Source organism: Python bivittatus, unplaced genomic scaffold (assembly GCF_059951505.1).
Source record: "Python bivittatus isolate LINGU-HERP-01145 unplaced genomic scaffold, Pbiv_v1 ctg000050_np1212, whole genome shotgun sequence".
NCBI classification, from domain to species: Eukaryota; Metazoa; Chordata; class Lepidosauria; order Squamata; family Pythonidae; genus Python; species Python bivittatus.
Genome location: NW_028277033.1, coordinates 330,062 through 357,812, shown reverse-complemented (window position 1 = coordinate 357,812; position 27,751 = coordinate 330,062). Strand labels below are relative to the sequence as shown.

The following is a 27,751-nucleotide window of genomic DNA, read 5'->3' as shown; positions in this document are numbered from 1 at the left end:
GAGCAGGGCGGGAGCTCCTCTAAACTCCTCTCAGCACGATTTCAGACTGACCCGAACCCAATCTCCCCACTCTCTCTTCTCCTTTTCCCGGCTCCCCTTCCCAGCATTATATTATACAGGTTTCGAAAGCAGCGTTTGTTTTCCGCAGCGGCTTCCACAGTGCTTCAGTCACGGTTGTTCCCTTTTGCAACAGGCAGTTCTCGCTGTAGCCTGCAGAGGAGAAGACTGAACCTAGAAATGCAGGCGATGTACGGCCACTCTAGACTTATATCTCTAAGTTCTCCCCCCGAAGAAGAGCGTCCGGCGCGGAGGCTGCCTCTTCCGGTGGGAAGATGGCGTCGGGGTGCGCGGTGCCGAGTGACTTGTTCCCGCTGGTGCTTGCTTTCCTGCGACAAAACCATTTCGATGGGGCGGCGCGGGCTTTTGGGAAAGCGGCTGGAGTGGTGAGGCAAAGGCGGCGGACACCCAGACCTGGACGTGCGCGCGTGTGCGCGGACACCCTGAAAGGGCGCCTTCCGACGTGGCTGCAGAGCGGGGAATCCCCGCCGCAGCTTCGGGAAGGCCGTGGGAGGTCTGCGCGGCGTATTCGCAGGGCGGGCCGGAGTCCACGTGGTTGTTGGCAGGGCAGATGTTCCCACGGGGAAGGGAGGAAGAAGGGAGCCTGGATGATATTGACAAGGCAGATTGCAGGCTTTCTGGAAGCTTAGCTGATACCTCAACGGAAGCATTATGGCCGCACAGCCTTACTGCACGTGGAAGTGCTGGTACTCAAGCTACAAGCTGCTTGGAGGGAAAATTCCTCAGGATCTAGAGTGTTACACCCTTCCTCGCCCCTGTGTTATTGTTGTCTCTTTGTACTGCCCTTACTTAGGTATAAGCGTGTAGCAAATAACGCTACTGCCGTTATTACTACTACCACTGTATGCAGTATTACTTGTATATCTTTGTTTCTGTACTGCTCTTATAAGAATCTTAAAAGAGGTTTTCGTAGAGAACAATATGCATTAAACTGGTAGCTCTTTACTTTTAAAAATATAATTTAAAAAGTAAACCTAGAAGAAATCTTAGTTCTTCAAATAAAATTTTTGAAAGTATTACATTGCCAGATATAATTTCTTTCTACCAGTAATAGTAATGTTACTGATAGCAAATTAACAAACTTTACTTGTTTTGCTTATGCATTTGGTGTAGTAAGCCAAGCAAATTGTAATATGATCTGTTTAACAGCTTTTATCAATGTTTAACTTGAAAAACAGTGGTGACCTTTAAATAGATGAAATGCTTTATTGTTAAATCCACTATATGTGGGGAGAATGCTTTATGTAACAGCTCTGTAGTCATGATATAGGATGTTTGCAAGAAGACAGGATTGTTATGTGTGCCTCTAAGCTGAACTTTTTCAAACACTTTCAAAATATGATTTATGTTCATATTTTTTTTCAATTATTTTCATTTTCATCATGATTCCCTTGTAGACTGAGCAAGATCCAAATGCTGCTTCTCTCCTTGATATCTTCAATTATTGGCTGAAGTAAGTGGCTTCTCTTCTTCAGGGAAAAGTTTATGTTTCTGTTTTAAACAATTTAACTGGCTAGCTTAATTTTTTAGTCAGTAATTTGCCATGAGCTGTAAGTCTTTCTGCTGTATGTGAAACCAGTAATATTAATTAAAACGTTGAGAGTCTAAATCAGGGATAAGCAACCTTCAACCTTTCTTTGCAGCCTTCAGGGTCCTGATTGTGATTGCTGAAAGCTGGCAACACAGTTTCTCACCACTAGAAGATGGGGAACATAACAAATTTGTAAAATAAGCCCTAATACTTGTTTCTAATAAGTATTAGGGCTTACTTGTGTGAAGAATTCCAAGTGTAATGTCACCCCATTAATTTTACGATTGGCAGCCTCCCCCATGTATAATCTTAAGTGGGGCCTATGGCTGCAAAAGTGTGCCATAGTTGGGGCCACATCACTGAACAACCATAAGCAGATACATGGAGTAGAAGCTAGCATGCTCAGAACAAAGAATGTGTTTTGTTCTACACATGGCATGTATTGTGGCTTGGAGTTTAGCAGCATTGTGGTTGAACCAAAACCTGGAATCATATGGTTCTTCCAGGTTTTGGCTGCAACTAAATCCAGATGACTCTTCCAGAGTGAATAATTCCATTTCCTTCTTCTCCTGAAACTGCTCTGCACCTAGCTTAGCTCCATCCACCTGATAGTTTCTCCAGTTGTCTCAGCCAATTGCCTCCAATTATCTTCCATTGCCACGCTGTGCTACCAACCAACAACTTCCCCAATCCCAATGCTTTTCTTTCTTGCTGCTACCATGCTTGAATTCAAGTGCAGCAGGCACAACCTGACTGGCCCACCTGCTTTTCTCTTGATTGTCCCAGCTCTTTTTCTTTGTGTGCTGCCACTATCTTGGTATTGCTGTTTCTGCAACACATATTCCAGGTCTATGCCAGGGCAAAAAATTGTGGGTTCTCATTCCAGACAAAACACATGTGATTTGATCCAGGCAAAGGCACAGGATGCTCTATTTACAGAATGTTTTGCACATCTTTACAGTTGAGCAGTATGCATTTGTTGTTGTAAGAGCATTACAGATGGTCCTCAGCCTATGACCATTCATTTAGCAACCATTCAAAGTTACAACGGCGCTGAATGATAGTTACGAGCAGTCCTTGGAGTTCTGGCTGTCCCAGCACCCCCGTGGTCATGTGATTGTAATCTGGATGCTTGACAGCTGGTTTGCGCTTATAACTAGTTGCAGTGCCCTGCGATCACGTGATCACCATTTGCAACCTGCCCTTCTGGCTTCCCCAGAAAGTCAGTGAGGAAGCCAGCAAAGAGGGTTGCAAGTCACTGGGGTAAGTCTTCCCCACCCACACACCCTCCCCCAGCCCCTTTGCACTCGCACCACGCTGGCCACTTGTGCACCCCTGTGCATCCTCATGCCCCCACAACGGCATAACACCCTTGCACACCTTCCCCGATCCTTGCCATGCCTTTCATGCACCCTTGCACACCCTCCCTGGCCTGCGCTGCACCTTTTGTGCATGCCTTTGCACCCTCCTTCACCCCTGCACCCACACCACACCTCCACACACCCTCCACAACCTGCCCTGCACCCCACAGTCACCCTCCCTGACTGTGCTGCCTCTCATGCACCTCTTCACACCCTTGTGCATCCTCCTCAATCTGTGTTGCCCCCTTGCATGCCATCCCTGACCCACATCTCTTGTGCACCCCCTTGTGCACCTTCCCTGATCCTTGCTTCATCTCTCCTCCATCTGCCTGCCGGCCTGGGACTTACAACTTCCTGCTGGCTTCCCAACAGACTTTAGTTGTGGGAAGCCAGTAGGAAGTTGTCTTGCCTAACGACTGTGGGATTTGGTTAACAACGGCAACTGGGACTGCAGGGACTGCCATCGCTAAGAGATGTGATCACACTTTATGACCACATCGCTTAGCAATTGAAATCCTGGTCCCAATTGCCATCATAAGTTGAGGACTACCTGTATATGACTTCATGATGAGTTTCTCTGTTAGCCATCTAATTACTAGGCTATTTTGTTCTGAACTGAGTAGTAATACCAACCATGCATGCTCTACAGCAGTATATTGCTCTTGGGTAGCCAGTGAAAAACATCATTTTTACCTATCAGCCATATATTGCAGATAGTTACTATAAAGGCACATATATTTGTAAATAAACAAGAGACATACTTCATTTGTACTGTATAAAGAAGTAAAATTAAGGTCTGTGGGGATATTTACTAGTAGTTTCATTTTTATGCTAAATTATTCTGAGGTATACACGTATGAACTCTGTTTTTCCAGAAAATATTGGTAGTGTAGGTTAATCAAATACCAGCAGTAACTGCATTATCCTTGTAGGCATTATGAATATCATTTCAAATGGGCTGCTTTGGGATTGTTTTTAAAAATTGAGATAAAAATATTATAAATAAATATAATCACAACTTCTTGACTAGTTTAATCTGCATGAATATTCAGATGAATGTTTTTATTCATTTGCTACATATTCTTCCCACCTTCTGTATTGGAGCATAAGATCGTCTTTTTTTCAGTCGCTAGATACATCCAGCTGTGTTTAAATTTGCATACTGGCTACATCACATGTCTCCTGAACACTCTAAAACTTAATATGGAATAGTGATCCTTATACTTTGTCACTCACTCATCCACTCAGATCACCTGTTGCCAAAAAACAGCAAGCATTTGCAAATGGATCTTCTGCAAAGAAGACAAACAGGGAATCATCTAGTTATGAGAGTTCCAGTGAAGATGAAACACCTGCAGTCAGAAAACAAGGTGAGCCTTGCTGGCTTATTTCTAGTGTAATGCTTCATACTTGACTTTGTATTCTTGAAGGCAGTGGTAAAGCTAAACCTTAATTTAGGAAGCGGACTGCTATACTGCCTCAGTGATAAGACTGTATGTAACATAAAGATATAATTTGTTTTTCAGAGTGGTTATATTACTGATAAAATGTCTCACAAATTATTACTCAATTTCTGTTTATTTTCCCTAGCTGTTTGTTTTCCTCTATTGCCTCTGTTGCTCACACCTTTGATCCTTCTTTTGACTCAGAGTATGGTGTCCCAGCATCACCATAGCACACACTTGTTTGCCATTATGAAGGAGTTTTCATCAGATCTTCCAATTGCCAGAATGCATCCATGAGTATTAATTTCAGAACACACACATTCAACCACAGTTTTAATTGGGAAACTGTAGACACCTTAGATCAAAATCAGATCCAGAAATGCAAGAGAATTCCTTGAGCCATGGCACTTTGACAAGCCATCATTAACAGACATATTGAGAAGTTCCATCTATAAATCATGCAAGAAAGGGAGCAACCAAAGGTCAAAGAAAGAAGCAAGCAGACTGAAATACACCCTTCTCACACTGTTAAGCAGCACCTGGATAAGCAGGACTCAGTACCAGACAAACGAGCAATCAAAGAAGATTCAGTACTGCCCAAAAAGCAATCAAGGAAGAAACTACTTCAATCAAGGCTGGTAGAATAAGAATAAGCTACCCCATAAATGCAGGAAATTCCATTTCTCACCCGCACTGATGATACTAGTGAAACTAATGAAATGCTTGCAGGAAGAGTAGTATGTCCAGAGAACACCAAGAACCCAACATTATTAGATTTCTTGCAGAATCATGGTGTGGAAATTCCTTCCTATCTTTCTATAACTGTCAATAATGGGAAAGGAAAATGGTTCCTTGCTGAGAACATTTTATGCAATAGGGTGGTCTTAAGGGCATGCACAAAATAAATAAAGTTTTGTTCTGAGCTTGGAACAAAACAGCACCATTTGAAATACCCCATTGGAATTTTTGAGTGAGTTGTATTGTGACATAACAACATTTGAAACCTGTTCAATTTTCTGCCGTAGTGTTTCCTATGGCAGAATTTGAAACAAGCCCCTTCTTGCCTTGTGTTTCCTCCTGTGACTGGAGGTGTTCTTCCACTGCTCTGACAGACAGGACAAAACCATTTCTGTCATGGCTCGTAGGTAGCTGTAAAGAGCACTTCCCTACCTGTGTCAGTTAAGAAACTGACAAATATTAGAAAAGGCTCCCTAGTTCAAAATAAAAGACAAATGTAAGGCAGCAAAAAAAAAAAAAAAGCTATCTTCGTGGGGAATCAACTCTAGATGCCTTCATCCATAGGTACAAAACAGCCATTTCATGGTAAATCTGGTGTCCTGTTTTCCTCCTGCATCTGGAGCATATCCTCATCTAGGATCTACTGGGGGAGCTCCTCAATTTGGGGAGCTACTTTGCTGAGCAAACTAAGGAACAAAGCACCACTTGCTGCAGCATTTGTCTGCTGAAGGAAGTTTCAGCCAAGATCTGTGCCTTAAGCTTGTAATCATTCACAAAGACTAGGTTGCTACCTTTCATGTATCACTTAGTGGAGAGGTTTGCCAAGGTGACCATACTCGTAGCAGAATGGTAAATACTTGCTAAAATAGTAGCAGACTGGCTTCAAAGCAAAGTAACAGACCGGGTTTTCTATGATAAACGTGGGCTGCTGTTCTTATTCTTTGTACTTTGTGTATTTTGATAATAACTTATGTTTATATTGTCCTGTATTGATTTAGATCAGTGGTTGTTGGGATTTATATGGGGATTTTATTTCATGATTACAAGTAGTCCTTGCTTAATGACTGTTTGTTTGGCGATCATTCAAAGTTACAACCGCTAAAAAGTGACTTATGACCAGTGCTTGAAGTTTTGACCATCACAGCGCTCCCACAGTCACATGATCACAATCCAGGTGCTTGGCAACCAGCTGACATAAGACAGTAGCAGCATCCCAGGGTCACATGATCACCATTTGTGACCTTCCCAGCTGGCTTCCAGCAAGCAAAATCAATGGGGAACCGGGTGATTCATTTAACGACTGCAGTGATTCAGTTAACAACCACATGATTCACTTAGCAACTGTCACAAAAAGTCATAAAATTGGATTCGGCCACATGGTGATTCACTTAATTACAGCACTGCTTAGCAACCTAAAGTTTGGTCCCAGTTGTGGTCGTTAAGCAAGGGCTACCTGTATTCTAAACTGTCCAGAGTCTTGGGAACTGGGCAGTTCTTTAAGTTTGCTTTTTACAATTTACAGTCCCAGCTTTAGCTAATCACTGTCACTAGAAAGCAGAAGATGATTTTTGATTTTTGAGTAATGATGTTATTTAAATTCTAGCCACAAAACAAGTCACTGTGCCCCCAGTGCCAATAAAGGCAGCTCATGGCAGTTCTGAGAGCAGCAGTGATGACACCAGTGACTCCACAGACTCTGAGCAAGAAGAGAAGAAACCAGCAAAGGTTTGTGTTTTTTTTTTTTATTTTCTCAAGATCTGTTCCACAGAGAAAACCTGTGGAGTTTGTTTATAGGATCAGTGACCACATTTAAAAAATGATACAAAAGAAATAAAATAAATTAAAAACACAGAATCAAATAAGTTGTATGCATAAATCCAGACAATGAAATCATAAAAGTAATAAGTAACTGCTGTTTGGTCCAGTCTCTGTACTTTAAAAAAAGTGGGTGCCGTAAAATACATCACCAATCCTGATACAGAAGGCAGTGCAACTAGACATGAGCTATTGCTTCAATGGTTGCAACTGAGCATGTGCAGTGGTGATTTAGATGGGCTTTATTAAGCCTCCCTCCACCAGGTTCAAGGGTCAGACATTGTACTGTAGTAGAAGTTTCATTTCACTGGATGTAACATATGTGCCTAGTGAGGTCAGTGAGGTTGTTGAATGTAACTGTGAGGAAATGGGGCATTTTTTTTCCATTGTAAAAACAATGGAGTTTTGAAAGAACAAAGAGGCAGTATTTCTTTCTAAAGAGTTACTACCTTTGGTTTTCCCAGAGTTCTGCTTGTTTCTCAGGATCTTTTCCCAGCTTATTATCATTCCTTGGCCTTCCAAATGTTGTTATGGCTGAACTGATAGTTTTGGTTTTCCTGGGAAAGTGTTTTTGTAATGGGGATAGCTGCCTAATTTAAATCCGTATAGCTGAGCCAGTGCTTTGTTTTCCCTGGGAAGATGTATTGGGGTAAAGGGCTTTTAACTTGGCCCCCCACATTCTCCTTCAGTACTTAGCTGATGTAAACTCCTTTCTGAATGAAGGAGAAAATATCTTTAAGAAGTAGTTTGGAATAATGAGGGGAAAGTGATAAAAGGTCCCTGAAACATAGTTTGTAACTTTAGATCTGTCTGCTTGTACGTCAAAGTCAAGACCATGTTGTTTGGCCTCAGTGATAGTGTTCCCCAGACTCGTAATTATTAGTGCTTGAATTGAGAGAGAAAAGTCAATGGCTATGTTTTTTTTTTTCATGAGGAATTAAATCCATCTGTAAGAATAAATGGGGCTAATGAATTACTTCCATAGTTTAATTTCAGTAATATCTGAAGTGGCATGTTCTTATCTGTGTGCCTATTGAAGGAGCTCCTAATCCAAGTCTCAGTAGAGAATTAGAGATAAATCAAGCTACGTAGAGGATGATTTTGGTAAAATTGGAGTGCACTGTTTCTAAAGGCTTTGTGTTTTTATAAGGATAGAGTTGTGTGCTGCACAGCAGAAGTAGAAATATCTTGGCTTTGAACAGTTTAATTGCAGAAGAAAAAAAGTGTTACCTTTGTGATTTACATATCAAATTATCTCATTTGTGGCCCTCAAATGAGAGGAATTTGTGCGTGGTTGATTCCCAGCGGGAGGTGATATATTTAAAGCACTTGGTTAATTGTATGTTTTCTTGATGATAGAATCTAGCTAATGCTTGATGATAGAATCTAGCTAATGCTTGTAGGCTTCTTCAGACCTGGGACAAGGAAAGAATAGCAACATCATCACTGTATAATAGAATGGGGATGGATTTGTGTGTTAATGCTGAGAAATGAATATTGTTAGAGTTTGAAAATGACAAAATGTAGCGAAAATATTTCTTGAAATATTTCTTTTCAGCTGGTTCAACGTATGTTTTATTCTGATTCTTAATTATTTTTGAAAGTTGCTCTTAGGATACGAAATAATGTGAAACCAAGGAAGTTGGAGTACCCCTCAGTATTTGTTATATTTATACTCAGATACTTAGAGAGAGTTAGTGTTGCTCACCCAAATTTTACAGTGAATAAATTTGAACCAATAGTAAGATTCATCAGATGGCAATTACATTCTGTTATCTAAACATATGTTTAAGAAATGTTCTGTTGTAGATCATCATTTATGTTGCAAATGTGCAAGAAAAACATGGATTTCTTGACACTTTAAGATTATTGTGATAAACTGATATCTGAGGCTAGAGAGAATAATATTTAGGAATAGTTAGTGCCTCCCTCTCTCAGTGACACAGCTTTCCTAAAATAATAGGTGCTGAGTAAGAAGAACAATAGTTCTGAACAAGCTGCCCCCCAGGATCTGCTGTTGAAGCCAAGATCCATCCTAATTATATTGATTGACACTGATACTGACCTATCTTGATAGAAGGGAATAGTTCTCCAAGGGAAGAAATCAACTATCCAAAAAACAAGGCCCCAGAAGACATCTAGGAGTTCAAGTTCAGATTCAAGCAACTCAGAAGATGAAACTCCAAAGGACCAAACACCAAAGTCAGAAGGAGCCCCAAAAGTCACAAAACTGGCTTCTACATCAGGTAACGGCATGAGTCAGTGTTGGAGTAGAAGCTCAAGCTATGAGTTTGTGAGTAATTCAAGTGGTATATGAAAGGAGCAAAGGAGACGTGGATGTATTTTGATGGAGATTTTTTTGTTTCCATTTTACATGTTTTATTAAAAAAATTTAGTCATGTTCTTTATGGAGGAAATCTTATGGGTGACAGAGAACTAGGAGAATATAAATTGCCTAAGATTTAAGATTGCTGCAAATGTACAGCAATGCACTTGGGTTGAAAATGGAATAATTAAAATATAAATTTGGAAGGGACCATTTTTTGGGGGGTTTGTTCTCTCTCAGGCTATCAAGTTTAAACCCTGCTCAATATGTGAGCTGTATGTGAATCCATGTAATATACAAGAGCAAAACTTTACTGTTGCTTATTCCTTGTGCTTAACAGGTTGAATTAGTGTTTTACAATGCTAATGATTCATATTTTTAACTATAGAGAGTTTACTAATAGGTTTCCTTTGAACTTCGGTTGGTTTCACATGTTGCCAAGTAAGCTTGGATGCTGTTTCTGGAGATCTGGTTAATCATAATTTAGGCTTCAGCATTTCTGTTCTTCAAAATTATCAAGAAAGTGATTCAGCCTATCTTACGGTTTGGGCAGTTATGTGGACCAAGGAACACTGAAAAGAGTAGTAAAAGGACACATATTTGTTACTAAGATTGAAAGACCTTGATTCAAGCTACATCGTTCTAAACAAAAACAGTAAACAATAGGATTGCCCTTAGGTGGGTCAAGGTTGCATTGAGATAGAGAGCAAAAGCCATGTATGGCTACTGGCTATTTTGATCTTTCTCTAACAAAAGAGAAGAAAACATAGGGAGAAAGGAGGTTTTGGAATTATTCAAAAACAAAAGTTTGGTCATGAATTTGATCAATGTAGGCAGATATGGAAGATTTTCTAGGTTAGGTCTTTTCACATTCCAGCACTCTAGAAATGCTAGTTTCAAAAGATTCATCCTTGCAAGTATTTCTCAGTAGAATCTGACTCTATTAGATATGTGGGACCTGACTCTTTGGGAGTTTCAATTTAAGGGAAACTTAAGGGAGGAATACATTTTTTAGTACAGCCATGCATAAAGTCTTCTAGATCACTACAGTGAGAATCTCCTTTGTTCCTTAGGACATCTTCTAGCTCTTGCATTGCTGAATCCAGGGTAGTAGAATTCAGAACAAAAACGGAGTCTTGCAAAAGAGTCCTAAGCCACAGTCACTTAAGATTGGTCAAGAAGAAGTAGCCATATGGGCCTACAAAAAACAGCAAATCCAAGCTGCTCTGCAGTGCCCATCTACTGTAGCAAAAGCATGCTCAGTGCTTCCAGCATTGTTTAGGGTGCTGCCTGGGTTCAGATTGCATTAAACTATGGTTTAATGATTTGATAGGCTCAAACATACATTACACTCTAAATCATGGTTTTCAATCCACAAAATTTGGATTTGCATAGTTTGATAGAGAATCAGACAAAATCTAATGTAATATATGAACTAGGCTTCTATCATCTCAAAGACTTCACTGCTGCTGAAGAACTTGGGGACTAGCCAAATACTTCAGAAGCAGCACACAGATTTTTAGTGTTCTGTAGTTCTGATGTAGAAAGACTCTGTAAGTAGACCTTTGGTGCAGGATCTTTTCACTGCTGCCCCAGAAAATGTTATTAGAGGGTATGGAGAGAATAATGATGGAAGATAGTAGGGCTGTACACATAATGGGATATATGTTTAGTTTCAAACCTGAAGTGAATCATCATGTTCTGGTAGTTTTGTCAAGCTGTTTCAGATTGACCACAGTAGGAAAAAGCTCAGAACATTTTTGTTGTTTTGTGTTTTGGCTGAAACAAAATCCAGAGGTATCCTGGAGTACTTTTTATGGATGAGTAGGGTGAGGCTGGTGTGCATTACCCCCTCTCTCCCCACTTCCTCTACATTACTGTTATGCTCTTTTCTGTGTTCTTAGCTGGCAAAATGCACCTCTTGGTTGGTATGTAACACACAATTCCACACCTGACCAAATAAGAACAGTAGGGCTGTTGTGTGTCATAGATGGTTGCACTTCTTTCCAAACTATTTGCTAATAAAAGGATTCCCCATCCTTCAAGAATGGGGAGGAGAGAAAAAATCTGCTTTGTGAGTAGTTTTCTGCTCATAAAAAAATCAAATTCATCTTTAGTTGGTACATTTCAAACTCAGGGTAGCATATCTCAAGTGTTGCTGCAGCACTGAAGGAAATGCTGAACTGGACATGAAGCCAGATAAAAAGCAGAGTTTTCAGATTTGGCTTTGTGCTGATCAGCATGCCTCTTGATACCAGAGTAAGACTATTACACTTACTTTATCCTCAAGCATATTCTTCCTTCAGTGCTGAAGTAAAGAGTTGTTGAAATTGGACTAACAGCTGTAAGATTGCAGACTTTAATGGATATTACCTTCTTTTTTCCCCAGGGGAAGAGAGATGTATCTTTACAAAGATATATTTGTAAAGGAAAGGGGGAACTGTTAAAACTATACCGTATATGTAAAGTTACATGTTTTAATTATCGGATGTTTCAATTTAATGGAAACATTTTATTCACAATTAGCAGCAAAACATACTAAGATGATGTCCAAAACTTCCAATGGCAAAGCAGAGGGTAGTAGCAGCAGTGATGAGACGGGTAGTAGCGAGGATTCCAGCTCTGAAGAGGATCAACCTGTCAAAGTAAGCTATGAGTCCTTGGTATGACAGCTAAATATCCATTATTTATTTTTGGTGGAGATGATTATGTTGATTTTACAGGCCTATAGAAAACTAAATTTCTGTTTTCACTTTGTCATTATGGGGTACTGAGTGTAGATTAATGAGAAAAAAAATGAATTTGAACGATTGTAGTATCAGGCTGCAACATAACAAAATTGAAAAAAGTAAAGGCGGTCTGAATGCTTTCTGAATGCACTGTATATAAATAAAAGCTTCCTAATTTTCACACATACATAAAACCACCTAGTAGTGAGAGCTGTGCTACATATACTTGAATTATATACATGTGTGTGCCTCCATGCATGTATACAATGGATATTTTCAAGACTGTGATCTTCTGAAGCTGGTTTACAGAATAACTTTTTAATGGAAAATAAACACTTCCCATAGGCAAGCAAATGGTATGTCATGGCCACAGTAATGAATAGCACAATTGTAGCTATTCTTTTCTAGATGAGCGTTTCATTTGGTTTATTCCATAAGCTGTTCCCATGCATATGATTATGGCAAGCATCTTTTGTTCATTAATATCTCTTTGATTGTCGTTGTCTACCATTGCCATGAGAATCTGCAAAGTATAATAGGGCAATTTGTTGCTTTAAAAATATGTTTGAATAGAAGTTTAATCTGAGAAATCTATTGATGAAGGTGTGGAAGTAGAGGCTCAAGTTGATGTGCGCAATTTTGCACACAAAATGTTCTGTTATTTTTGCTGCCTGGTCACATAATGTCCATTAAGAGTTTATAACCTGTCATAATCCCATCCATTGTCATTTATCTAAGACTTGTAATGTCTGTTCATTTGAACAAGCCCCATTAATGCATTTGGCTGCATTTCCAGGTAAGTATGCCTAGGACTGCACTTTAATCTTCTATCTGTTCTGTGCAAGTCTGGAAAAAGCCAACTCTGCAGCTCATTTAGATTACTAATAAGGAAAATTATTTAATCCCCAGAATGTTTTAGTTTCTGCTATCTCTTAATTATGTCTACGTATTTTGAACATGTAGCATGCAGCACAGTAAAGCCTCAATTTAATGAACCGTTTGGGGAGAGGGCTATCTTTTAAATACGAAAACTACACATGTTTGTAGTTTGCACATGCATAAAAGGCCTATCAACAATTATGTGCGTGATAAAAAAGAATGCATTGAGCCTCTTGGTTCTTTCAAGCCAACAAGGCTTGGTGCTCTGTGCGCTATTTTATTCTGTTAATTTCCTCCATTGCAATTTCTTATAGGCAAGGGCCCAAGTCGACCACCTTTGCCATCTGTCAGTGTAACTTATCCCTTACTTTCTTCCCCATCCCCCAATCTTCCCACCACTGCTTATGCCAATGTCATAGCATGGCATACCCCACCAGCCTGTCCCCTTGCTACCCTGGACTCCCCCAAACTTCCCAGTGCCTACCCAGAAACATCTGCAGAGCCTTGATGTAATGGATTTTGTTATTTTTAATGGACATCTGGACTTAAATTTTGTCAGTTTGATTAGAAATCCATTAAAGGGAAGTCCATTAAATAGAAGTTTTAAGTGTGATCTTAACTGCATCTTAAATACTTTCAACAAATTTCTGTAACAAGATTTTTCAGTTATTACCATTATATCCTGATTCTTTTATAAAATTAAAACAATTATACATTATTTCTCTGATTTATTATCTGCAACCTACACCCCACACCATTATCCTTCGAGTGTGTATAAGTAGATTAAAAAAAACACTTAAAAGTCCACACAGAAACCCCATTTGCTCCTGTCTAAGCCTTAAATGATATTCTTTTGCCCATGATTGTTAAACTAGATCATAGTGTTTTGAAACATTTTATGAAAAGCTTTTTGATTATTCTAAATCACTGTGTCCCATGAATCATATATTTACTCACAGAAGCAGATAATATCTCTCAAGTCAACAGCTGCCATGTTAAGGAAATAGCTCAGAGGCTTGAATAGTGGAGATTTGTTAACAATAAGCAGTTAGGAATATGATGTGGTCAGTAACTAACTTTTTTTTGGGGGTAGTAATTTTATTAAAGATTATAATTACACCACTGAAAACTGAAAAAAAAATAAAAAGAAAGAGTAGAAGGTGCAGAAAAGAAAGAAAAAAGGAAAAAACAGAAATAGAAAAGAAAGAAAAATAAGAATATAGTACAGAAAAAGAAAATAAATATATAAAGAAGTACTTCCTTTCCATACAAGTATAAACAATTTTAGTAACTTATCACTCCTCTTAAAATACAACAAATGGTTTCTTCTTCCCATATCTCATCTCCTATCTATAAACAAATCCATAAAGCATTGTCATTTCAGTCCTGATGTCAGCAAAAGTCCATTAAGGGTTACCAGAAATAACAACATATCTATTTTAACTTTGATCAAATAAACCAATTTTATATTCCTTTCTTTTACTTCTAACAGTCGTAATCTTTAGTCCATTCAAATAATGTCGTAGAACTTGGTTTCATTTTTTCTTTGTCCCTTTTCATGAGATTCTTCAAAATTTTAACAACCTTCTTTTGTTGTTTTGTTGTTAAATTTAAATCCAATATGGGAAAATTATCCAGGTCACTCTCTTGGTTTATTGTTTATATATCCCTTTTACTTATCAAAACATCAGGTTTCTTTTGTATGTCCCGTGTAACATCTTCCATGTCATTCTTGTAGCCTGTCATTTGTAAATCAACTTTCAACTCAGTCTTTGAGTTGTCCAGAGAGGTTTCAAAGAGCCAGTTTAGTCTCCGGCTCTTCATTCTGCCGTGGTCGTTGGCTCTGCTTTTTTCACGAAGCCATCTTCAGTCCACCATTTCTTCTTCCAGAAATTTTGACGTGGTCAGTAACTAACCTGACAGGTTGTGGTACATGTGAGTGTCACTATCACTGCAACATGAGTAATTCTATTTCAATGTTCTCCTTACCTCTCCCTTCCTTAATTTTGGATAGTCATTTTAAGATGAGGGAAAAGAAAGCACTAAATTGGGAGATTTCTAGATGTTGATTTGTTCAATGTAAATTTGGACATGTTAAAAAAATACTATATTTGGTAGATTTAGAACTGTACAGTTGAATGAAGCCACAAGGATCATCTAGTCCAACCCTCTGCAGTGTGCAGGAAAACCACTTAAACCATCCATGGCTGACTAGCCTCTTCTTAAAACCTCCAGAAATGGAGAACCTCTATATATTGGTTATTCCACTGCTGTACAGATCTTACCATTAGGAAGCTTTTCCTTATATTTAAAAAACTAAATGGTGGTAAATGATTGACACTTAGAAATGTCATTGTATTCAATAATAAGAAAGAGAACTTTAATTAACAATTTTGATTCTCTTTAATAGGATACGTTTAAATGCCTGAAAACTTTGTGTTGCTCTGTGAGTGTAATAAACCATTCTCTCTCTCTCTCTTTCTTTCTGAGACAGAATGCTGTCAAATTCAGCATGGAAGAGGGCAGTCCAGTGCTCCTTTTTTAGATTGCAAGGCTAATTCTTGACACTTTCACAAAGCTTATAATGCTGTACCTCAACATACATAGCATTTTGGTGGCAGGAACACTTCATTCTCCATTTGGGCTGGACAACCATCAATCAAAGGATTACTCGTAACTAGGAAAGCAAAAGTCATGTGGTATACATTTATGTCTATGAGTTTGGTGTTTCCAAAGAATTTCTCTTAAATTGCTCTTCCAACTTTTTATACATAAAAAACAATCTTTCAGCTGCTTTTATTCATTTAATTTCCCTCAAATCTTTTTATGTTCTTCTTTTAAAAGAATAAAATGTGCTGTATCTCTTTCTTAGTTTTTTCTTTTTTTCTTTTGCTTCTGATCCTAATAAAAATATTTTTCTAGACTGTCTGGGTTTTCAGAAACAAGATAAACTGCTCTAGCTACTAAAAAAGACCTCCTGTTTTTAAGTGTGCTCAATAGACTTAGTGATCCCTAGGATAAAACCAAGCTCCCATATGTGCAAGCTCCAGTTGCCACAAGGGCTTTCCATACCTACCACATCAGTAGAAGCAGAGTCAAAATCCAAAAAGTCACACAACAGACAAGTTTCTACAGCAAAATAAGATTAGACGTTGTAAATTGAACAGGTACAAATTTTAGATAAGAGATGCTCAACATAGTCAGAGGATCTTCTCTCTTCTTTATGAAGGTTTGTTTACCTGTCAGCATCATCTTGCAATGAAGGAGATATATAAGGTTCACTTATCAAGAAAATTACTAACCTCCATTTTTCTTACATTTGTTCTTGGATCATCTCAGAAGTGATTTCTGAAGCAGTTCATTGTACTTTGAAGCAAGTCATACTTTCCATAGTTAGATGACCCACCACTTCACATTCCCCTCATTTTCAGGCCCTCTAAAACCTGAAGAATAATGTAATTTGTCTTTAGAAATGCAAATTCCTCATTGATAGTCCTCCCATTCCCCTGAGATGTCAGACTTCCAAGAGTCTTTGGATTGGCAGATGTGTAGCTTTTTTTTCAAAACAATTCTTGTTTTGCTTCTTAAAGTAGGGAACATTTATTTTCTTGTGTTCTCGAATGGCTTCTTCTGTCTCACCAACATAGATCATCCGCAGGTGACACTGAGAGGTGGTGCTCATAATGATAAACTAGCCTTCTATTGATGATGGAATTCTCACTTTGTGTTTCCAGATTCTTAGATCGAAATCCATCTGACTGAAGGTAGATAATAAAAGGAGCCAGTTTAGAAATCAGCCACAGATTTGCTGGCTAATGCTCTAGGAAATCAAGCATTTGTTAGTCTCTTAATTTAGCTCTTCTGCAATCCTTTGTGCCTCTTGTGAAAAACAAAAGCATCAACTTTTTTTTTGCAGAGTTCTGACATAGAGCAGAAACATCATAGATGTTGTAAAATGGCCAGAGGGACCTCTAGAGTCCTTACCTTGAACTTTCTTCTAATCAAGATACTTTAAAAAATCAGAATAAAAACACGCTTGAGCCATTTTCATGGTCCCCTACTTACCGCAGAAAGTATTTACCCTGAAGTTTCTGTCTGGTTTGGTGAAACAGACATCTAAAATAGTCAGTAGCTGATTTGCCTGTGGTGTAATTGGCTCCCCAAAATGTCCTGATTCTTTGGCCTCTACATTCCACTTTGAGTTAGGCCTAGTCAAGGAGAGTTCTTTCTCTTTGCTTTAATTTAACCATGCCTCAGATTGTACTCGGTTCCAGGCACAGTCATGGATGGAACTGGGATGGTCTGTTAGCAACAAGGGAGGTTGCATAACCCCCACCTTCAGTCAATAGAAGTCAAACTACGCTGGAAGTTTCTATCACAGCACTTTAGAAGGAATTTTCATAGTAAACATTTGATGTTGGGTCCCTCCTTGTCCCAAGTCAGGGTTACTGTTTTGTTCATCCTTTTCGAATTAACACAAACATTGCAACAATAACTTCTATATGCATGGCTTTTAATGCTGCTGATTAGCTGTTGTGCAACTATCTAGTTTTCCTGTTTAACAAAAACATGGAAAAAAACTCTACAGTTTTAGATTATAGATGACATCAGCATGTAGCCCCCACCTAAATTTTGGGGAATATGATATGCTGATGGGACTATAAAAACTATCTCAGTCATTTACTAGAATGAACGGTTTTTTCCTTGAGAAAATGAAAAGCAATGAAGCTGCAAGCTAACTCGGGATATTTTAGCTTTAACTATTTTAATTGTATTGTAATGGTTTTGATTGTTTGGTTTTTGTTATTTTAATTGTGCCACCCAGAGTCACATATGTGACATGGGTGGCTATATAAATTTAATAAATAAATAAAATTGCAGCAAAATAAAGATAACCTTTTGGCAATTTTTATGGGAAACATAAATGCTGGGTGCATTAAAATACTAAAATTTCTGTCAAGTTTACTTTAGATATCTATGTAGTTTAGAAATGGTGTTATCACAGTCCCAAAGCTGTACCTATTTGGAATATTAAATAGTATATACTGTATTCTGAGACAATGGCAAACAAATAGTTTGCTGTTTGATATGTGAACAGGTCAAGCAGTGGCTTAAGTTCTATCCAGGAGAAGCAGGGAGCACATGATTTGTAATACTGCTCTGTGACCCCTGCCCCAAGCACCGCTTTGTTCATGCCTTTGCATGAAACAAAATTTTTAAAAGGAAGAAAACCCCAACTACTTTTCTCTATGAAAAATAGTTCATAGACTATGTTCTTTCATCAAAATGAGCTTTGTTTATGTAACAGTAAGATACTTAAATAAAACTGCGTAATTGCTTTCACTTTTTTTATGGCATATTAAATTAAAGGTAGAGTACACTTTTGAGTAAGTACCTCAGGTTTGTATTTTATTTATTTTTTAATCCGCACTCAGTCGTGACCGATTCTGCGGTGACTGCCTGGACAAGTCCCTGCAGTTTTCAAGGCAAGGTGTTTCGGAAGTGGTTTGCCATTGCCTCCTTCAAAGAGCGGAGCCCAGCTGGTGAGCACAGGAGGCGGGGTTTCTGTTGCTTCATGCCTTTTTTGGGCGTGCGCGGCTTCCGCGTTACCGGCAACTGGTCCCATCTCCCATGCAAGGCACCACCAGCGTTTGCTGTATGCTGAGCCCTAAACGTAAAACTGGTCAGGGTCTTTTTTACAACCACATGATTCCCCATTATTAATATTCTGAGTATTTGTTATTCCCACTTTATTGGAAAAATATAGTCCTAAGATAATTTATTATAAATTTTCCTCAATACCTTGTTTCCAATTAATTAATTTTAAAAATGCATTTCTAGTAAATGAGCTATTAATACTCTAAATCTTACATTTTCTCCCAGTTGCTTTTGATAATATTTTCATCATCCTAGTCATATGTTTTTCAAAAATACTATTAACAGTATTGATATTAAAAATCTTATGCAGGACTTTGAGTTCCCATCAGCACTTAACTATGGTCCATGAACACAGGTAATAGTAGAGAATACTGCCCAAGAAAATGGGGTGTCTCCTTACTGGATTTTAAAATTACTCCATCTTGGAGGCATGAAAGGAATGAGCATCAGGCAGGCAGGGAGAGGAAAGGTTGGTCCATGGGGGGTGGGAGGAGAAGGGTAAAGAATGTATGATGCACATACAGAAAGTGCAGCAAACTGCTCCAGCACTTAATTTCAGCCACAAATGAGGAAGAACTCTGAAAACACCCTTAGGCATTGGGGAGCTCCTGACCCCTAAGCTTACACTGTGCAGTAATACCTTAATAGCTTTCCATGTCACTGGCTTGGCATTTGTATATAAGCAGTGCCTGACTGAGCACTCTGAATGGTGATCATCTTCAAAACAGTGTTTGTTAGAGTAATGGTGGGGCATCTTTGTTTTTTGTTTGTAAGAATAAGCTGAAGAAAGTTCCACACTGCCAAAACAACGCTGTTCAGCCACTTCCTGTTAAAACCAAGCATGTAAAGAAGAGCAGCAGTTCAGAACATGAAAAGCTAGCCTCAAAGCCCAAGCGTGGTAAGTTATTAAAAGAAGCTGACTTCGTAATTTAGATGAAGATCTAGAACAGTGCGGATAGAAAGCTGGGGGTTGGACAGAAGGTAATCACTTCGTGATCTTGGGATGGCTTGCAAAAGTAAGCTGCATCAGTATACAGTATGTTAACTGCTTTCTGGCAGCACATGTTCCCCTGTAAACATATAATAATCCAGATTCTACAAAAACCTGGGTAAAAGGAATGGAAAGCTAGGAGCATATCTGTTGCTAAATAAGCAATGCTGTATTTAGGTTGTTTTTCTACTGTGACTGGAGGGTATCCTTAGCACTTTCCTCTTCTGCTTGCTCAAAGGAAGAACCAGAGTATTCTTGGTAGCCTGCAGGTGGCAGTAGAGAGCCAACCATTTTCTTGGTCCTGCCTACTTGCGAAAGCAATTCTCTACCACGGCTCCCAGCTAAATTTTATCCTTGATCTTTGATCCATTTCTCTTGATTTTTTTTTCTTTCTATGGAACTTTTATGCCCTCTAATGCCCAGGAAGATGCTTAATTTTCTTGGAGGCATAAAGAATGTCTCCAACCCTTTGGGACTGCCATTCTTAGGCTTGGCCCTTCAAGCAACAGCCTCACCAGGAGGCACAAGCACAGAACCTGAGCTGAATTTCTGGATATTTTTCTTTGTTTCAGGGTCTGTTCTGAAATCTGTGTGATATATACAGTTCAACAGTACTTAAAAAATCAAGTATATGTTCCAGATTTTTTTTTATTTTCTGAAATAATGTATTGAGAAATATGTGATAAACATGTGAACAATTTCATCAGTAATATTTTTATATATAGTTCTAATTGTTATTTATATTTGTAATACACACACATGCACACAAACACACATATAGGATGTAGCAATTATTGGGCTAATCCCAATGTGGTGTTTTTTTTTTTCAGAGAAAATATTATTGTGCTTAGGAATGTTCAGTGGACATGTGTCAAATGAGTAAGAAAGTGTTTAGAAGGAATTGGCAACCAATTTGAACATTTAATGTAATTCATATAATTACATTATATAAATGTAATGTCTATGGGACCTGACCTTTGGTACATCCTCTGTGTGTGTGTGTGTGTGTGTGTGTCTGTCTGTCTGTCTCCATATATATATAGATATACAGTCATGTGAAAAAGAAAGTACACCCTCCTTGAGTTCTATGGTTTTACATATCAGGATATAATAAAAATCATCTGGTCCTTAGCAGCTCTCAAAAGTAGGTAAATACAACCTGAGATGAACAACAACACATGACATATTATACCATGTCATCATTTATTTTACAAAATAAAAGCCAAAATGGAGAAGCCATGTGTGAAAAACTAAGTACACCCTTACTGCTTCCATAGGTATGAAGAGGCTAAATAGCAGCCAGGTGCTGCTAATCAAATGCCCTTGATCAATTGATCACCAGCAAGTGTGACTGCCTCTATAAAAGCCAAAGTTTTAGGAGTTTGCTGGTCTCAAGTACTGAGGTGTGTGTTAACACAACGCCAAAGAGTAAAGACATCAACAATGATCTTAGAGAAGCAATTGTTGCTGCCCATCAATCTGGGAAGGGTTATAAGGCCATTTCCAAACAATTTAAAGTCCATCATTCTACAGTGAGGAAGATTATTCACCAGTGGAAAACATTCAAGACAGTTGCCAATCTTCCCAGGAGTGGACGTCCCAGCAAATTCACCCCAAGGTCAGACAGTGCAATGCCCAGAGAAATTGCAAAAAATCCAAAACTTACATCTCAGACTCTACAGGCCTCAGTTAGCATGTTAAATGTTAAAGTTCATGACAGTACAATTAGAAAAAGACTGAACAGGTATGGTTTGTTTGGAAGGGTTGCCAGGAGAAAGCCTCTTCTCTCTGAAAAGAACATGGCAGCATGGCTTATGTTTGCAAAGTTGCATTTGAACAAATCACAAGACTTCTGGAACACTGTCTTTTGGACAGACGAGACCAAAGTGGAGATGTTTGGCCATAATGCACAGTGCCACATTTGGTGAAACCAAACACAGCATATCAGCACAAACATCTCATATCAACCGTCAAGCACGGTGGTGGAGGGGTGATGATTTGGGCTTGTTTTGCAGCCACGGGACCCAGGCACCTTGCAGTCATTGAGTTGACCATGAACTCCTCTGTATACCAAAGTATTCTAGAGTTAAATGTGAGGCCATCTGTCTGACAGCTAAAGCTTGGCCGACATTGGGTCATGCGACAGGACAACGATCCCAAGCCCACCAGCAAATCTACAACAGAATGGCTGAAAAAGAAAAGAATCAAGGTGTTGCAGTGGCCCAGTCAAAGTCCAGACCTCAACCTGACTGAAATGCTGTGGCGGGACCTCAAGAGAGTCATGCATAAACAAATGCCCGCAAACCTCATTCAACCTGAAGCAATGTTGTAAAGAAGAGTGGGCCAAAATTCCCCCACAATGATGTGAGACTGATAAAGTCATACAGAAAACGATGACTTCAAGTTATTGCTGCTAAAGGTGGTTCTACAAGATATTGAATTGTAAGGAGTACTTAGTTTTTCACACATGGCTTCTCCATTTTGGCTTTCTTTAGGTAAAATAAATGATATGGTGTAATAAATCATGTGTTGTTGTTCATCTGAGGTTGTATTTACCTACTTTTGAGAACTGCTAAGGACCAGATGAATTTTATTATGTCCTGATATGTAAAACCATAGAATTCAAAGAGGGTGTACTTTCTTTTTCACACAACTGTAGATATATATAGACATAGATGATATATATATACATAACAGTATATCCATCCTGCCAATCTTATATCGTCTCATTGTAGGAGAATACTGTGCTGTGCCACCCCCTTTAGCCCTAGAATCAAGGAAAGGCAAAGCACAACACCCCGTTATGAAGACCTCTAAGAAGAAGAGAGAGGATAGTGAGAAAAAAGAGCAGGTGTCCACAAAGAGACCATCAAGTATGTTTCATAAAAGACTTCTATATAAAGCTGACTAGATGTGCATATTTAAAGGGATCCTTGCAAGGTATTCCTTCAGATATATTTTCCTTGTAAAACTGCTTGATTCTTGGCAAAGAATTAAACTTTATATATGGGAGAGAAATGTAGTCCCTCTGGTAGATACATTCTTCTTAATGAAGAAAAGTTCCTTTATTTATAGAAGGAATTTCAAATACAGGAAAGGATACCATATTGCTCATCAGACATCCCTGCAATAGATGTGAGGAGGAAGAAGAAGAAAGGCTTTTTTTTGCATTAATGGGGTTTTGGGCTCAGGAAAACAATTATCTGACAATACCTGACTGGCCCAGTTTGGAATGCTTGCATATACCCTAAATATGGTGTTTGTTAGCCTTTTGCAGGTTGAGATTGGGACATTAGTAAAGCAAAGAAATATGGTGAACAGGAGTCGGCAAGGCTCTGTTATTGAGCTGGCTGATTTTGGCAGTTTCATGCAGTATGTCAGAAAACATTGTAGTGCAATTGGAGCAGTCAGACTGCCCCAAATCAGGTCCTCCAAAGCAGCCACTAACCTTCATCAGTTAAGAATTGTGGGATTTCCAAATCACAGTTGCAGGCTACTAATCATGTTCAGCTAAATATACACATTTTGCTAGAGTATAATACTGTTTGCTTTTGGCTTAGCAGGTGGTAAGAACAGTGCCTTTGTGGGCTTACACTGCTTTACTATAAATGTGTCCCTGCGTTCCTCTTTTTTGTGCATCTGGATTTCGCCCAAGTTGTGTTTGCCACAGTCTGACAATATGATATTTTTGTCAAAGTTTGGTAGGATATTAAAGCAATGAATACAACAAGCTTTTAATACTTAACACACTTCTGAAAATAAAAATATACCCCTTATTATTCTTTTCACTTCATTATGCATCCTGCAGCCCTTAGCCACTGGAAAAAATATTTAAAAATTCACCTGCAATAACATTCTCTGCTTTTGTTTAATGTATGAACTGAGCCACCATGGCTTATTCAACAGATCATAGTTAAAATAGGCTTAACATAGTTTGTAAATCCATTCTTGTTTCTCTGTCATCTCATCCAAGAGAAACAAATTCTTATCAGAGTTGTCATCATTCTAGCTGGATAATGTTTGTATGATTTAATTAGTATATATTTTTCACATCTGAATTGGTGCATTGTTATGCTCATAAAAAGCAATTTTTCATTAACAATGCATAGTCTTTAAATATTATAGTGAACTTAGAAAGCATAAGCAGTGTATGTAGTTCTTATGCAGTGTATAAAAACTATTCACAATTTATGTCTGCTGAGGACAGCTGTAGTTATAGGCTGCAGTGGGACTTGTACATATATACTGCTACATGATCCCAACTTGACATATTTATGAACTCTTATTAGCTTGGAATTGTCATGGGGAATATAATGAAACCTTTATATTTTTTTTCCTCTAGCTGAAGGGTCTACAATTAAAAAAACATTTGCCTCAAAATCTCTTCCTGTTTCTATCCAAAACGGAGATACATCTTCAGAGAGTGATTCAGGCGAGTGCCCTGCCATGTAATGTGTGATGTGTATTAGGGGGTTCTATACTGTTGATAGTTATAACCAGCCAATTACAGAATGCTGTCAGTACTACATCTCTGAGGTAAGATTAAATATGCCAGTATAAATTAAAAGTATGTGTGTTTTATTTAGATTCTAGCTCTGAAGAAGATAAGAATGTTTTAGTCAGACCCTCTGCCAAAGTCATTTCAGCAAATGGTGCTGCTAAATTGGCTTCATCAAAGAAAGTGACCAGCTCCTCTGATAGCTCAGGTACTATAAATAATCTGGTAATCAATTGCTTTCCATTTTCATATCTTGTATTCTTTGTCTGAAGAACAGGAATTTTGTTCAGTCTTCAGTTACTTACAGTCAGAAACATAACAAAACAAAAAAATCCATCCTTGATATTTCTCTTACACTTCATGTTTAGACTACCAAAATTTAAATTTAAAATGTACCATAAGTAAGCAATAAAGGATGTTGAATTGTTAAAACAAGCCACTTAAATGCTCTCAACCATTTCTCTACTATCCTGATGCCCCAAAAGCAAAAACTTCCTTTCTTTCTGAAAGGTAGAAAGGAAGGAATTGGCTTTTTGGATTAGAGCATCCACAGGATTTCTTTGGGCTTTTGTATCACAAATTTTTAGGAACTGGTCAATGATGCTTATATTCCTGTGATCACCCTCTCTTCTACGCTTCCCCACCTTAAAAAAAAAAAGTATCAAGTACTATGCTTAATTTTCTCAGGGCTCAAAATACTGACACTGTACTTTTGACAGTATCAATTTGTTGTTCTGAATGTGCACTTCCTTCCACAGAATAAATCTGAACTTTTAGTGTGGACAAGATGCAGTCCTATCAAATTAGTTTGTCCCTTAACTATTTTTCCTTCCTAGATTCTGACAGCTCTGACAGTATTCCTGACAAGTTTGCAGTTAGGACAGGCATAAAGAAAGTAAAAAAACTTCCTGGAGTGCCGGCAAAGAAAGCAGAAAGTAGCTTTGAAGATAAGAAAGTTCCTAAAAAAAAAATTGGCACGAAGGCTCTCAAAACCACACCCAAATCCAGCATCCCTGTCTCTAAACCGAAGAGTTCTGAGTCAAGCAGCTCCAGCAGTGAAGAAGAACAGAATCAGCCAGCCCAGAAATCCGCTAGCAAATTGTCCATGGGCCGTAGCAGGATTGTTAGTAAGCAAGGGCCAGCTGATAGTGGGACCTCTTCTGACAGTTCCAGCGATGAACAGTTTAAAATATCTGAAAAAAGAGAGAGGAAGAGAGTACAAAATAGCTGTGGAACAGAGAAAAAAGCCCCCAAAATCTCAGCCAACTTTGTGGGCAAAACATCTGCGTCGAAGAATCCAGCATCTGAAGTGCTGAATACTGCAAAGAGTAGCAGTTCTGATGAAGAGGCCACAAAGGGAGGTTAGTAACTTTTCATGACTGAAGTATTAAACAGAATGGAGCTACAGTGGAACCTCGGGTTACGAACGCTTCTGTTAACGAACTTTTCGGGTTACGACCAGCTCTGGCTTCAAAATTTTGCTTCGGTTTGCGAACTCCGCCTCGGGGTATGAACAGGATATGCGGCCATTTTCCCTCCTGTGACACGGTCCGCGGCCATTTTTCCGCCGCTGACACGTGGTCCACGGCCATTTTTCCGCCCCTGACACGTGGTCCACGGCCATTTTTCCGCCCCGACACGTGGTCCGCGGCCATTTTCCGCCCCGACACGTGGTCGTAGGGAGGGGGACTCTCCCTCCAAGCAATAGCCGCCTCCCTGTCCTCCACGCCAGAACGGATTATCGGTAATTACATTGAACCTTATGGGGAAATTTCCTTCGGGTTGCGTCCAATTCGGGTTGCAACCAGAGTCATGGAATGAATTAAGTTTGTAAACTGAGGTTCCACTGTAGTTTGGAAATAACTCTAAACCAAATACCTGTAAATAAAGGAGAAAATATAAATCAGGAATTGGCTGAACTTATCATACTTTGTTTATCTGCAAGGTTATCTTTAGATTACTTTAAATACAAACCATAACTTAATATGATAGATGAACATCAGCCCTGTCTGTCAAGGAAGACTTTTTTTAGTGGCTCACAGCATGCCACAACATCATTTTAACTGTAGCTTAATCATGCTTTGCTTTGCACAGCATCAAGTTATGAACCACAGTAGATTATTTTGCTTAACATGTTGTATGAACCCAGACATTGGGCAAATCAGTTCCTGCTGATTACAGATATTTTGAATAGCCATATCATACACTGATTTATATCACCAATGAAACATAACAAACACTCCCTTTCCTGCCCCATTTGAGTTGTGCATTGATTAAACTGCTGCTTACTTAGAATGAGATGATTGTGTGGAAGCTTAATATTCCTGTGAAATGTAACAGGTTTATCCAAGAAAAAGCGAAAAAGGAAAGATGATCAAGAGCTGGAGACACCAGACATCAAGAAGATGAAACCCAGAAGTCCTCATACATTCCCAAAAACAAAGCGGGTAAGAAATGAGAAAAAGGATCTTATGACTTTCCTTCATAACTGCAAAACCTGAATTCAAATTGTGTTTCACAAGGTTTTTTGAAAGTAGGTGACATATTATGAAGTGGTCAGAGGTGACCTTAGATCTCTGGTTCTGATGTTTGGGACCTCTAGAAGCAACTTCTGGACTAGAAAAATTCCTAAGTTGTTATTTTGAAGGATGTGGGCAGAAATCAGATGTATCTTAGGCAGGTAAATCCAAAGTATCCTCAAGTATCCTTTTTCTTTCAGCAATCCAGTCCTTTTCGCAGAATAAGAGCAGAGGAAGTAGAAATAGATGTGCGAGTAGCAAACAATTCCTTTGATGCCAAGGTAGGATGGGCATTCTTCATACAGTAATCTCTCCAAAATTGAATTGATAGACTGCCTGGACAACCTGTAACAAAATTGCAGTGTTTGCTATTTATTTATTTAAATTTATTATAGCTACCCACTCCCATAGACTCTAGGCATCTTACAAATGCAAAGTGATAAAAAATGTTTACGCTTAATGTTTATGCTAATGCTAATGATCACCAATTGTCTCCTCTTTCCCAGAAAGGAGCTGCAGGTGACTGGGGTGAAAAAGCAAATGATGTTCTGAAATTTACAAAAGGCAAATCCTTCCGACATGAGAAGACAAAGAAGAAAAGGGGAAGTTATTGTGGTGGCACTATCTCTACACAGATAAATTCCATCAAATTTGAAAGTGACTAAACTTCCGCTATATTGGAAAGGGGATCCCAAGTAAAAGATGAAATGTCATGGATCTACTGTGTTATCTTCATTTCTTATGTTTTTAACTTGGGAGGATGGTTGCCAATTTTCTACATGATAATTCTTAACAATGTGACTCTTAATGGAGGTATGGGATTGAGTCCTTTGGATTTCTCAGAAGTTTCTGACTTTGTGTCATTTTATGTTATGGCACAACTGATAACGTGTGATAAATAAACATACCTTATACCTTTCTAATTCTTCCTCTCATGCCTCACATATATGGCAGGGATCAGATGTCTCCTGCTGTCTGATGACCCATATTGTGTCTTTTCTTATATTTGAAATTTTTCCTATAAATAAAACAAACTCTTCTTCATTAAGGCACGTCCTTTCTAAACCCAAGTACATTTCCTTAAGCATGGCTCTTAACACTGAGAATCACTGCCTGTCCCAAATTCATTGTGGTTACAGAGTTGAATAGAGCTGTAGTTGTCTTTTTAAACATCTTTTCATTC

The 27,751-nt window shown here is 38.7% G+C and overlaps 1 protein-coding gene across 4 annotated transcripts; it reads left to right on the top strand.

Annotated features, from left to right (window-relative positions):
• The first annotated feature begins 286 nt into the window (after nucleotides 1-286).
• NOLC1 (nucleolar and coiled-body phosphoprotein 1) lies at nucleotides 287-27,491 on the top strand. 4 transcript variants are annotated; one of them, XM_007442687.4, is made up of 14 exons: nucleotides 287-443; nucleotides 1,476-1,531; nucleotides 4,219-4,340; nucleotides 6,757-6,878; nucleotides 9,046-9,214; nucleotides 11,824-11,939; nucleotides 19,335-19,458; nucleotides 22,287-22,424; nucleotides 23,894-23,983; nucleotides 24,138-24,257; nucleotides 24,886-25,410; nucleotides 26,390-26,496; nucleotides 26,769-26,849; nucleotides 27,075-27,491. In XM_007442687.4, the coding sequence occupies exons 1-14, from the start codon at nucleotides 333-335 to the stop codon at nucleotides 27,231-27,233; spliced, it is 2,040 nt and encodes a 679-aa protein (XP_007442749.1). In that variant the 5' UTR covers nucleotides 287-332; the 3' UTR covers nucleotides 27,234-27,491. The 4 variants fall into 4 exon arrangements, with proteins under 4 accessions (XP_007442749.1, XP_007442750.1, XP_007442748.1 ...); XM_007442688.4 differs by having other exon boundaries at nucleotides 11,821-11,939; nucleotides 27,079-27,491; XM_007442686.4 differs by having other exon boundaries at nucleotides 11,821-11,939.
• Nucleotides 27,492-27,751: the final 260 nt, after the last annotated feature.